General features: G+C 42.2%; 1 protein-coding gene across 2 annotated transcripts in view; it reads left to right on the top strand.

Annotated features, from left to right (window-relative positions):
* The window catches only part of igsf21a (immunoglobin superfamily, member 21a), a 101,598-nt gene that overhangs the window by 25,090 nt on the left and 63,746 nt on the right, over positions 1–12,762 (top strand). For both annotated transcript variants that reach the window (XM_085924180.1, XM_085924179.1), the window contains exon 2: positions 6,296–6,408. In XM_085924180.1, the coding sequence (XP_085780306.1) occupies positions 6,296–6,408 (113 nt within the window). The remainder of the gene's footprint in view (positions 1–6,295; positions 6,409–12,762) is intronic.

The following is a 12,762-nucleotide window of genomic DNA, read 5'->3' as shown; positions in this document are numbered from 1 at the left end:
GACACAATCATCGAGGCTCAAGATTTGCTGAGGAAAAATCTCGAGATGAAACTATGTAGAACAAATGTCACTGAAAGCTAAGATTGGATTTCACAAAGGGCAAGAAAGCCTAGAGGGACATTTCGGACATGCCTTGCTCAAGGACAGGTTCTTAAGGTCACCATGCAGTCGAATGAAATGAGGGTGAAATTCAATTAAGACATACGTCCTGTCCTTGGGTTTTGGGCTTTTGTGCAACACTTCATTTCATTGGAATTTTTCCAACGTGCATCGCCTCGATGCCTGTGTCGTGTTGAATAGCAAAGGATGGGGGATAGAATTTTAGGACTTGGGACTATTGGCTAAAACTGAAGACTCAACTTTGATTTGATAATATGGAGACACGACTTGAGTTAGACTTAAACTACCACATTGCGTAACTTGACAGTAGGAATCTGCTCGCTGGAGGGAACACACGAGACATGAGTGTAACTGATGTAACATCTTAAATAGGTGCCTCCCTTTTGCGTTCTCTGATGTCAAGGCCAACGAGCTCTACAGCTTGTAACTCTGAAAGCCTTTGAATGTGCAGCAAGAATGACGCATGCAGCGTCTCAACTTCATTCTTGCTGAATTTTGACATTCAAAGCAGCCGTTTTCTCCACGCCGCCCTCCCTCATTTACCGCCACCGCTCGTGACCCGTGCTCGGGCGAAGCTTTGCGCACAGAATGCACAAACGGCGACGGATCAAGCTACTCACTGCCCCCCCCCCCCTTCAGCGTTACCATGACAAATTGCTACTTCTGAGACTCTTTGTTAATATGCCACCTGAGTCTTCTGTTGCTTATTAAAGACACAATTGAACATCTCCTTTGTAAATACAAGCAGACACTTTGTAAATGGGGTGAAAATAACATGCAGACATTGTTTATCCCAAACGGTATTTCCGTGTAAAACAATGATTCCACTGCAAACAGGTTTGTGCGCAAATCAGAATATAAAGCAGCAAAGAAGAAGATAAACTGCTATTTGGAAGATTGCTTTTTTTGGTGGATGTAATCAACTCGGAGCGTTTGGTGGGGAGCGTGGTTTGTATTGGCCCAGCGCAGGTGTCCACTTTTCTTTACAAGGCAAACAAATAACCCTTTTGAGCAGAACAGACAAGTTCTGACACGGCCCGAATGTATTTGTGTCTGCTGCCGATTTGGCGAATTACACGCCCGCCCGACGTTATCTACTTGGCCAGCGCTTCATTTGTATTCCGGGCTTTTGTGCGGACGTTCAAATGTGAGAACCTATAACATTTAGCTAACAGGCTCTCATTTATCTCCCTGAAAGTACTGCAAGAAGAAAGCTTTGTATTTATTCAGTGGTTTTTACACTCTTTGACACTCAACGAAGGTCAATTGTTAATGTGAAGGGCTTTAGAAGAAGCTTCATTATTTTGCAGTGACAATAAAATAGATATGGTGAGGGTGAAGCGACTACTTTCTCTGATTGGCAGAAGTCTCAGTCTCTAAGATGACTTATTTGTCATCATTGGCTGCAAAAAGCCTCTTCCGAACCCCTCCCCCCTCTTCCTCACCCCCATCTCCGCCCGACCTTCAACTGTCGGCGCAGATATCGCAAATTCACCCCTCAGTCGATGATGACAAGATGTTTTTGAAATGCACTTAGCAAGGAGCCAGATGGCTGAGTTATTTCTACATGACTGACAGGAGGGATGCAATTACATCTTTCTTTCCAATGAATCCACCCAGTTATGTCAAAATGATCCTCTTTATATCATCGAAATGGATATCAATGAATAATAAACACACAGGGACGAGGAAACCTTTAAGGTAGGATATAATGCATCCTCGAGTGGAAGTAATGGTAATCAAAGTCATCTGTGTTGTAAGATTCATGAGCTTTATGGAAATCTAACAGGGTAGCATGTTACACGTGATCTGATCATTTCTTGGTGAAGCAGCATGTGGTTCTTTGCACGAGGATATTCCTGAAAAGCGTATTCCTCAAGACCAAGAGCAATTTGTGTTTAGGAGCTGTCTCTAATAAAGTGGATTCCGAGATTCGAGCTGTTGTTCCTATAGTTCTTCCAAAGAACATCTTCAAGGTGTTTTATCGCCACTCCCAGTTGAACATTTACTGTCAAACAGAAAATTCCATGTTGTGTATTTAAACCACATTTCCTGAGAATCAGCTAACTTAATATACCGTGATTTTTGATATATTAAGATGAAATATTAATGTATTAATATTAAATATTAAGCCGCACCGGACTATAAGCCGCACCAGCTAAAATTTGGGGATATTTTAGTTTTTTTCTTATTTAAGCCGCACCGAACCATAAGCCGCACATGCGCACGAGCAAAGCAGTGCTGCACAACAGCGGTCCACAGCCTTTTTACGAGAGTATAAAAGTGATCAAGTCATCACAAAAATTACGGAAAAAATAATCTATAAACCGCATTGGACTATATGCTGCAGGGTTCAAAATTTGGGAAAAAAGTCGTGGCTCATAGTTGAAAATTTACGGTCATAAAATCATAAACAGGCTACCAGATAGCGTACTTGCCTCAGTCTTAACAAGTAGACATAAACGATAGGAATACTCAAAGGCATGCTTTCTTTATCCTCTGAGAATAATGACGACTATTACTGTTTATATTATGTCCCCCGCCCCCCCGCAAGGAATGAAGCAGCAAACGCACAATGACCAATAAATGAAACTATTCCAGGATAATACGTCAGGACAGCTGCGACGCTTACCATTTTGAAGTAGGCCTCCACTTACTGTAGGCCGCTTCATCGTTTTGAATGAGTGTCACAATGCCCCCCCCCCCTCTAAAAAAAAACATCAAAAAGCCAAAGAAAAATGCAAAAGCCGGCCGAGAGTTAATCCTTTCACATTTGAAATTCAGTCGACATCTTAAGAAGCTTTACTGGCAACAGTGTTTCGCTTTGCGTCTTGTGTTGGCACCTCCCACCTCTTCTGGCCTGATTATTTAAGTCTTCACAAGTCTCCCGAGGAAACACACACGCCCGCTAACGACGCATTTATCTTCCTCACATCAGCAATCGTGGCCAGCTCGTGGATTCACATCTTATCTTTCTGCGGATAGCGTGGCCGTGAAATGTCCACGGTTCGTATTCTCAGGAGGCCGCTTCCCTGAACCTCCTCTTGTAGTCTCACCTCATTTGTGTGTGTGTGTGTGTGTGTGTGTCTGTGTTTCAACGCTTTTAGAGATCAAAGACTCATCTGGCATCCTTAATGGATTTTGATTTATTCCGAATAATTAATGGGATTTTATGGGTTGTAGTTACTTGTGGTCCTGATAGTTGTGAAACTGGCCGACTGTCAAATCGATTCTAATTTGGATTGACTCCAAATGCATTCCCCTCTTCTGCATATGCGCCTGAATTTGGTGTTTAAAATGCATGCATAAATACATTCTAAAATGCAAATCTTCCAAACATGGATTTTCTTGAATAAACCTCAAGAAAAAGAAGCCTTCGGTTGGTGCGTCCATTCAAAGTTCCATGTAGATGTTTGTAAATTGACAAGCATTGCAACTCATTTGCTGCCACGGCTTGATTTTACTGGTAAGTGAGCACACCTTGCCTGCCACGGCTTGATTTTACTGGTAAGTGAGCACACCTTGCCGCCAGTCTTAAAAAGAACCACCAGCAGACTCCATTTTAGGGAAATGGTCTATTTTCAGCCCTTGATCGTTTAGATGAATAATGTATTAAAACTTAAATAAGCCATTTTGAGGGCCGGTGAGGGAGGAGGATTCGTCAAATATTCATTTTGACTGAATATTGGCTGTAAATGTACCATTTTGTTTGCCCGATTAAGTGCAATACAATGAAACATTTTTGAAAATGCATCAATCCGTGTCAACTTAATGCGAATGTTGAAAAAAAAACCTTTAGCAGCGTATGTTTGCGAGCCATGCTTGGAAACAGGAGCCATGTAACAAAGCCTACCAATGACGAACAAACACTTTCCTATCAGGTTGCAACAAAGGTGGTCATAAATCATAGAGCCCCGCAGCAAGCGACACACATGGGTGGCGGTTCGTCGGCGGAAGTCTTTTGTTTGTCCCACGTGCATTTCTGCAAATTGCCATTATTAGTGCGACAAAGACTCACGGAGCCCTCATTAGATGGTGTCGTTCCCTCAGATGAAAACAAGCCGGAGCCCTGCCAGCTGCTAATATGTGCCAATTATACACGTGACCGCTCCGCACTAGCAAATGGTCTTAGGTTTAAGACAAATGGATTTTTCTTTGTCTCTTCAGCTACACTAATAAATTGCAATTTCACTGTCATTACAAGTGATGCAAGGCATCCGTTGCACTGTTGCCATCTGCACAAATGATTGCAATTCACCACCAGGGCGGCTTGGTGCGACAACACAGGCCTCTTGATGAGAAAGACACATCTCGCTCTCGCCACTGCGAGGAAAACTGATCTGACCTTTGGTGCGATTTGTGGCACGCACATGGCGGCCCGTTCTAGCATGGGCATATGGAGAGACACGGCCGGCGTGAAATTCATGACGGGAGCGCGATTGGCTTGTGTGGGAACGTTGAGCTTGCGCAAAGCAGAGTGGGCTGCGACTCTTCCAGACGTGAAGCGCCCTGACGAGTGCATCATCCGTGCAATTTGCTCTTTTGAAAACTCCCCATCCTTTTCTGCAGGGTTTCCTCCATTGGCAAAACGTCATTCCCCTTCATCCCCCCACCCATATGCTGCACTGAATTGCGAATAATGCCTTTCTGCACCACTAGAAAAGACCACTAGACCTTTAAAAAAAACCTGGAGCCGAAAATATACACTCCTATTTCTCACAAGACACACACACACACACATATATATCATATATGAGTGGTTAACAAAGGCTCGTATCAGGTTCAGCGTTTGAATCTGGGTTCCAACACTCCACTGTAGAAAGCAAGTCATTATTATTATCTTCAAGAATGCATGCTGAGCACCTCTGCTGCCAAATCAACAAGACAAATGTTCATGAGTCCAGAGTGCTGCTTATGTGGCTTTGTGTCAAGTGTTGAGGATTTTCACAATGCCGAGGATAAGCGAAGGTTTAGCCATTCAACTTGACTCTGGAGACAAGAGCCATCCAACGCCACTGATTTGATTAGCATCTGTTAATGAGCACGTTAAGAATGCGCTGATGTGACAATACGTCAATGCGTGACTTTCTGCACCGTGTTGGTTTGTTGTTGCCTTGCTCTCCTTTGCCTTAGCTGGAATAGAAAACGGAGCGATTGGATTGCAGTCGCCCAAACAAGCAACGAAAAGAACGTAAATACAGTATCAGTTTGAAGACAATTCATCAAGGTTTCTTGGTGGCCTGAGCTCATCAGATAAAATAGTTTCTGGTCTCGCGATGATACGGATTCTCACCTTGTCCTTGAATGTGACTTTATATGAGCTTCCAGGCAAAAAATAAACTAGGTTGGCTTATTTTGATTCTCAATTATTCATCACACACCAATTAGCTTCGGCTAGAAATAATGCACCTTCAATAAATTTCCACTTTTTTTTTTAAATTCATGACAAAACAGAGATGGAAAGCTTGCAGGTCTCAGGCCTCACAAATGACACAAATACAATCTCACGTTTTTCAAAGGGTTTAGCTGGAAAAAGCGAAAGCCGCAGCCAAGGGATGTATTTCAAACCTTTTCTTCCATTTCTCACCCCCCGTGGTTCTCATGTTATTTCATAGTAGCCATGCTGCTGTTGACATGCATCAGTGGAGGCTGAAGACAGACAACATATAAAACAGGGGTCACCGACCTTTTGGAAACTGAAAGCTAATTCTTGGCTAATGCGAAGGAAACACATTTCTAAAAAACACTTTTGTTAGGCAAATGATAAATATCAGCATGCAATGCTTTACAGCTATAAGCCATCAGATAATTTACTGATCTTATGCCAGGTGTACCAAATTCAGCTATGTAAGCCATTCAACTACTCGAGGTCCTTCCTGAGATCTCTATTTGCTAAAAGGCAAGCTGTCCATTCTTTGCAGCTCGTAGAAACATTATACACACCAGTAAACACAGGAGGACTGTCATTCGCAACCAACAGTCAACCCATTATGAAGGATGACTTGAGACATCTTTGTGCGCAGGTGGCAAAACTTTAACAGATGGGACAGAATTCAAGTCATTAGCTGCGTCTTTTTCTGCTTTACACACTTAAAATCCATGAACATCTTGAGGTTTTTCCTTCAAGTTCCACATTAAATTGTGCTTCCCCCCCCCGGTGCGTGTGTCTTGGCAGGATATTTGACTGTTACCATCGAGCCGCTGCCTCCTGTAGTCGTGGGCGAGACCGTGACCCTCAAGTGCAACTTCAAGACCGACGGGAGGCTCCGGGAAATCGTTTGGTATCGGGTAAGTGCAGCAGTGCTCCTGCCATTCAAAAATTTGCTCTAATCTGACAACACATAAAAGAGTAAGGTCAAGTCAAGTTTATTTATACAGCCTTAATTCACGGACAAGTCTCAAAGGGCTTCACGTGTGCAAAATTGTTATTCTCAACATCCCCTGATCTTAACTCCCAGGAGGGCAAGGAAAAACTTAAAAATCCCTTAATCCTTGAGGAGAGACCACAGATGGGAGGCTACCCCTTCCAGGATGACCAGGCTGCAAAGGATGCAGAAAGGGCACATAGAATACATAATGTAAAACAATTCAAACAAAAAGTAGACGTCTATATTCAAAGTGAAGAGCTGCAGGAACGTGCCTTCAATTGTCATGGCAGTGTCTGCGAGGGTGGTAAGCCCGCCTCAGATCCTTCATCCCGAATGGTCGACAAGAAATCCAGACAGCCTATTTCAGTTTGGGTGTCACCTAAACTGGGGAAGGACAGAGGACACAAACTCCAGCCGAATCGGCCAACTCAGGTTAATTAAAGGCTATAGCTTAAAAATGTGTCTTCAAGCGTGTCTTGAATGCTTCTACTGAGGTAGAAGGTGCATTCTTTTTCAGTTGTAATTATCGGCTAATATTAGAAGCATCAAAATTATTCGATTCATCGACCACTAGTCAATTATCAAAATAATGGGCAACTAACGATATAACAACAATAAACCCTATTCATGGGTGAGATGGTTTAATAATACAATTTAATGCGAAAAAAAATTATGAGAAAACCTAATGGAATAGTCGATAGAATAATTAAATCTAACAATATTCAACAGTGATATCAAAGATGAAATGGTTATAATCGCAAATAAATGTGGCCAAAGCAAGCTAGCAAGCAAACTAGTATTTAATTAATTTCCCAAGATGGATATTCCACCATACCTTTTGTCAAACCCCTGAAGCCCAAAGTAACGAGTCAGTTCGAGGTGTGCCCCCTGACGAATAAGTTTGCAAGTATTCAACACCTGGTTAGTCACGCCTTCTGGCTCTGATTGGTTATTTTCCCTCGGGTGCAGGAGTTTCTTGCAAATCCAATTAGAGTCACAAGCTGGGGTCAGAAAGGGATGATGTTTATTTACAAAGCAATTTAATCATGTACTACGACTGTTGACTCATACTGACGTTCAAACGAATCCAACAATGGTGAGTGACTGAACCATTTCATCAGGTATTTTATTGTGATGCAGCAAGTCCGTCTCCCATGTGCACAGTCCCTCTGTCATGTCAAACTTGAGACTTTTACTTTGGCCAGCTGCTCGGAGGCGTCCCTGACTGTCACTGCCGTTGCTTAATAGTTCACAGCTGGCGATTCGACGGTTATTAAAGTCCCGAGCGGTTTACTATGCCGCGTAACTGCTGCCAGTAATTAAATTTCTGTTGGGCAGACGAAGAAGGAAATGTATGCCTGTAGGAGTTTATTTTGGGCCATAAAACCACTGCATGAAATTAATACGCGTGTGTTGGCTGATTTGCGGCCTCACATTCTTGCCTTTATAGCTTCAACTACTCAATAACACCAACATGGATTATCTTTGTCAAAACAGGAGGAGTCTTAATGAGGCTTGTGTGTGCTTCATGCCAAATAAGACGATTGTCGTCGTAAGACTCTGTGCTTTACTGCGGTTGTCATATTATTTACATTTAGGATTTAAAATATTGCCCAATGTGGGATTTTGATCATGCAGCTAGCTCACCTGTTTTGAATACAAAGCCCAGCTGAATTATTTGGTTCCTCTTTTAAATTGAGGTGAGTGTTATCTTAGTCACCATGGTTACGATAACCATTTTTTGTTTTTTTTTCCATGGCTACAGCACAAACCTTAATCTGTGTTTTGGACAAAAGTCTCCCCGCAATTGCTCTCGCAGCAAACAACAATCAACCGCTGTGGAGGTTTGAAAGCACAAAACCAATTTGGACTTGCGGCTGGAAAAGAGGGCACAGCTGCCCCCCCCCCCCCCCCCCTTGCAACACTCCCATGTCGGGCTCAGCGATTCACCTGTTGACCTCATTCTTTGCAAACGCATCCTTGAAGGATTTTTGTTGACAATAATCCCTCGCTACATCGCAGTTTGATTATTGCGACTTCAGTACATCATTCACACATTCAAAATAAACCTTCTAAATTGAGGAATTCTGGCACAAAAGTTGCCCACGCACCAGCAGAAGGCAGGGAATGTCCACACAATTGCAGTATGTAGACTTGTACCTTTTTATAAAAAAAGTTATCATGATAAGAGTTCTAAAAACATATTTACAGGATTGTACCTTGTTAATTAAACAAATGTTATAATAATAAAAGAGTTCTAAAAACATATTTCTTGTACCTTGTTATAAAAAGTTGTTATAGTAATAAAAGCGTTCTAAAATTATATTTATAGTTTGTATACTTTAGCTACATATACACGTCACACACACGCACACGTATCATATTTATGTTTATATTATTTATACATTATTTTCAGTATGTCATTTATACTGCGTATTAATATAGTCTTTACATATTTGAAACTATTATTTAATGTTCTAATGATAAAATATACACTTATATGGTTTACCGTAATTTTCTGACTATAAATCGAGGGTATTTTTTTTGTTGGGGGGGGGCGACTTATACTGAGGAGTGACTTTTATGTGACTTTTTTTCACATATTCTCAAAATCCCCCCCCACCCCCCCAAAAAATTAAAAGGGAACCCGTGAGAAACGAACCCCGATATAGCAAGGAGTTGCTGTAATTAGAATTTCAAGTGACGTCAGTGGCGCGGCAGTTGTTTACATAAAGGACAAAGATTTGATCACGGGATGACGAAGATGACGAAGGGCCGCACGTACTACCGGCATCATTAGCGGCTTTGTTTGTAAGTGACACGGAGGACGAAGAATTTGAAGGATTTAATGATTTGGAGTGACACAGAAGGTTTGAAAAACTATTATGGCTTTTACGCGTGTTATTTATGTAATAGTTATCAGAATAACTCTGAATGTTACGTCAGGCCCGTTCTCAGCTCTTCGTTTGTGTTTATGTTACGTGAGCATACCTATCGTTTACCCTGTCGTTGCTCGTTCATGTCTGTTCTTGGTGTTGGATTTTGACAAATAAATTTGCCCCAACAGTGCGACTTATACTCCGGTGCGACTTGTATATGTTTTTTTTTCACTTTATTGTGCATTTTATGGCTGGTGGGACTTATACTCCAGAGCGACTTACAGTCCGAAAATTACGGTAATTATGTCTTTTTAAAAAAAAGGGTGACACTACTTCGCAGATTTTCACATATCGTGGGTGGTCTTGGAACCAATTATTTGTGATAAATGAGGGAGTACTGTATTTCCTTTTTACAACATGCTGCATTTCAAATCAACGTGATGGAGACTGGTTTAAATGGGCCGGTTGACTCCTGCTGCACTTTTGGCCTCATCAGAATGAGTGACAGCAAAGTGTCAAAGGATGTCATGTGAATTAAATGTTTCCGTTGTTGGCCAACCAGCGAGCATCCCACCCCTGCGGCATAGTGCCGTGGTCTTGTTGTGAAAGAGGAAGCAGTACTCTATACTTGTCCACTAACACTATGATTGCGCGAATGATGCAGCTATAATGCGCTCGTTCACAGTGACACATCAGTACCGTGACCATGCTTTGCCGTACGACAGTCATAGTGTCACTCGAGGGCTGAGTCATAGTGACAGAAGAATTTCAACAGTCATTTATCATCACTGTGTTTATAGTTAAAAACGCGACGCAGTAAAATAGGTGGATGGTGAATCTACGACCCAGAACTCTTTTTGATTCTCTACTTCAGAAACTGTGCCTATATGGCTACAATACTTTATATACAAATTGGATATTGTTGTAAAGTCATCATATGTTAGAAGAGTTACATTGAAACAAAATCCGCAAATAAAGATTTGGTAGTCCAACTAGTAACTACACCAATATTGATTTTTCAGAGCAGAGTGAAAGCTACCAACGTTAGCTATTCAATAACACAAACAACACCACAGTTAAGCCGAAAATTAATGATTGCACCATTTTTGTTAAGTCATACTGTGAGACAGACATAAATTCAAACTAATACAGTCAGAATACTGCATTTAAGATGTCTAAGATGGATATCAGCCCATCAACGCATCAACCAGAGTACATCGCTAAAACAGTTTGTACTTTGTTCTGTCTGCGATCATTCTAAAGAGAATCGGCCTTGTCAAGGTCAGAAAGAAGTCACTCCTGTACCACTGATGACATTCCTTTATGTGATGCCGTACATCATTTCATCAGACGGCAAGGAAATTGTGTCCAGCTTCTGAAGACGGCCGCATCAGAAGGCTGCGTTCTCACGAGGAATGTGAAGAGGTGGTTGCAAAAAGGGGCCCCGTCGTCTCTCGGGTGGCCTCGACTCAGCATAACCGTCGATAAATTATAAATCAGCGGCTCCAGCTTGGCAGCCAAACTTTCTTTTAGTCTCAGCCTTTTATTTGACTAAATAGTGTTGACTTCTCGTTTTACCTCCGGTTCCAGAGAAACCCGGGCTGACACTCACCTGGGGAATACTTCTGTCTAATCAAAGCTCAGCCAATCAGCCCGACTTGCGCTCAGACAGAATATTTCATCGCCGGCGGCTTCCGCATTCTGACATTCTGTTTGAGGATTTTCAATGCTTCCAGACTGTGGTCGGAATAAACGAGCGTGTGCGTCAAGATAAAGATGATCTCTTTAGAGAACCTTTTAAGCCACAATTAATCACAACGCTCTTCAACTTTATGTGCAGAACAAGAGAGATAACACTAAAGGATTTGGGTCCCTTTCACATTCAACACTTTTCCATTTTGTTCCCAGCGGCCGTATGAGGTCTTTTTTTGCAGTGAAATGTGAGGACTTTCAAACTTGTCGCTTGCCTTTTCAACAAATTGAGATTCAAATTTGACAAAATAAATTGTGCTGTTTTCAGTCCACAGTATTAGAGAAAAAAATGCTCATAAATAAAACCCTGGGCCTTAATAACTCCTTGCATTTATGCGACACCTTTCTGGGTTGTATGGTTGAATTAGTTTGTGTAAGATTTGACAAACGGCGACGTCTCAAGTTTTGTGGAGCGGCTTCCACCACAGTGTGAAAACAGATTGCAGCCATTAGTCACTTTGTAGGCGTTGTGCTCTCCAAATGCGGCGTTTGCCGTTCCTCCCGACCGACTTCTTTGCCGTGATCCTGTCAGCCCACAAACGTTTCCCACGTGCATTTATAGCCTCGCCGCCCAGCTGTGTATGACACGGGCCAGCTGTCTTAATTGCTCGGAGAACAACACAAGGATTATATTTGGAAACATTTCCGCGCTGACCTGAGTGCAAGTGCAAGCACGGCATCAACATCAAGAAAAAAATAAAAACAAACCGACAGTGGGATGAGACACTTGATGCCCACGCACAGGCTCAGTGCATCTTCTTCCTCAGATTTCCTTTTGGCCCACATTTGGATAAATCCAATTAAGGGTGTTTACAAACAGGGTCCAAGCTCAATCTCGCATCCATGCAAATGACTTGTCCGCTGTCTGCCAAGAAGCGCAGGAGTGTGTTACCTGAGGCCAGTGTCACGCTGGCTTGCTGTCCCTCGACTGACTGAAATGTGTTGTTGTTTTGCTGGTTTTGTGAGATGCCGCCACACAGTTGAGCAAAGAGGAAAAAGTGACGATAAAGAAGCAGATATTCAAATGATAGGAGAAGCAACCCATTAAATCAGATTCAAATTTGCTCCACTGTTATTTGTGCTTCCACTGTACATTGGTGCCTTGAAATACAAGTGACACAATTTCCTTTTTTCTTTCTTGCAATTAAAATTTTGAATATTGCGGTGCTAGGAAACTGATCTTACTTAATGACACAGTTTGCAGTATAAATCCTCGCCTTAGCTATCTAGTCCAGCTTTTACTTGAAATTTGAGGTCATTGGAGTCGTCCTATTTCAAAGGGGCTCGCTGTACTTTCAGATACAGGAGTTGTTTGTTTTTCCTAATCCTGTTTCTCACTTTGTGAAGAGACGCAGGCGTAGGCCTTCTTCGAAGCCAAGTTAAAAAATCTGCAAGAAAGGGTTGCCCAGGCAACAGTCGGCTCGCTCAGAACTCTCCCGTTGCGCCAGTTTGGGGGTCCAACTTGGCGCAGACGCTTCAGCCCTGGTTAGAATTGAGCGTCTCCTGCACACTTAGTGAGTCATATGACAAAACACTTGGAAATCTATTTTCCACATCTGTTTAGCATCTCTGCCGTCAAATAGGAAAGACCAACCAGACCGCATTGTAGATCCATTTCTAAAGATTCGGGCAAAATTGAAATG

Source organism: Syngnathus leptorhynchus, chromosome 11, assembly GCF_054491065.1.
Source record: "Syngnathus leptorhynchus isolate UIUO chromosome 11, UIUO_Slep, whole genome shotgun sequence".
Lineage (NCBI taxonomy): Eukaryota > Metazoa > Chordata > Actinopteri > Syngnathiformes > Syngnathidae > Syngnathus > Syngnathus leptorhynchus.
The sequence above is the reverse complement of the archived record's forward strand: the minus strand, read 5'-3'. Positions and strand labels throughout refer to the sequence as shown.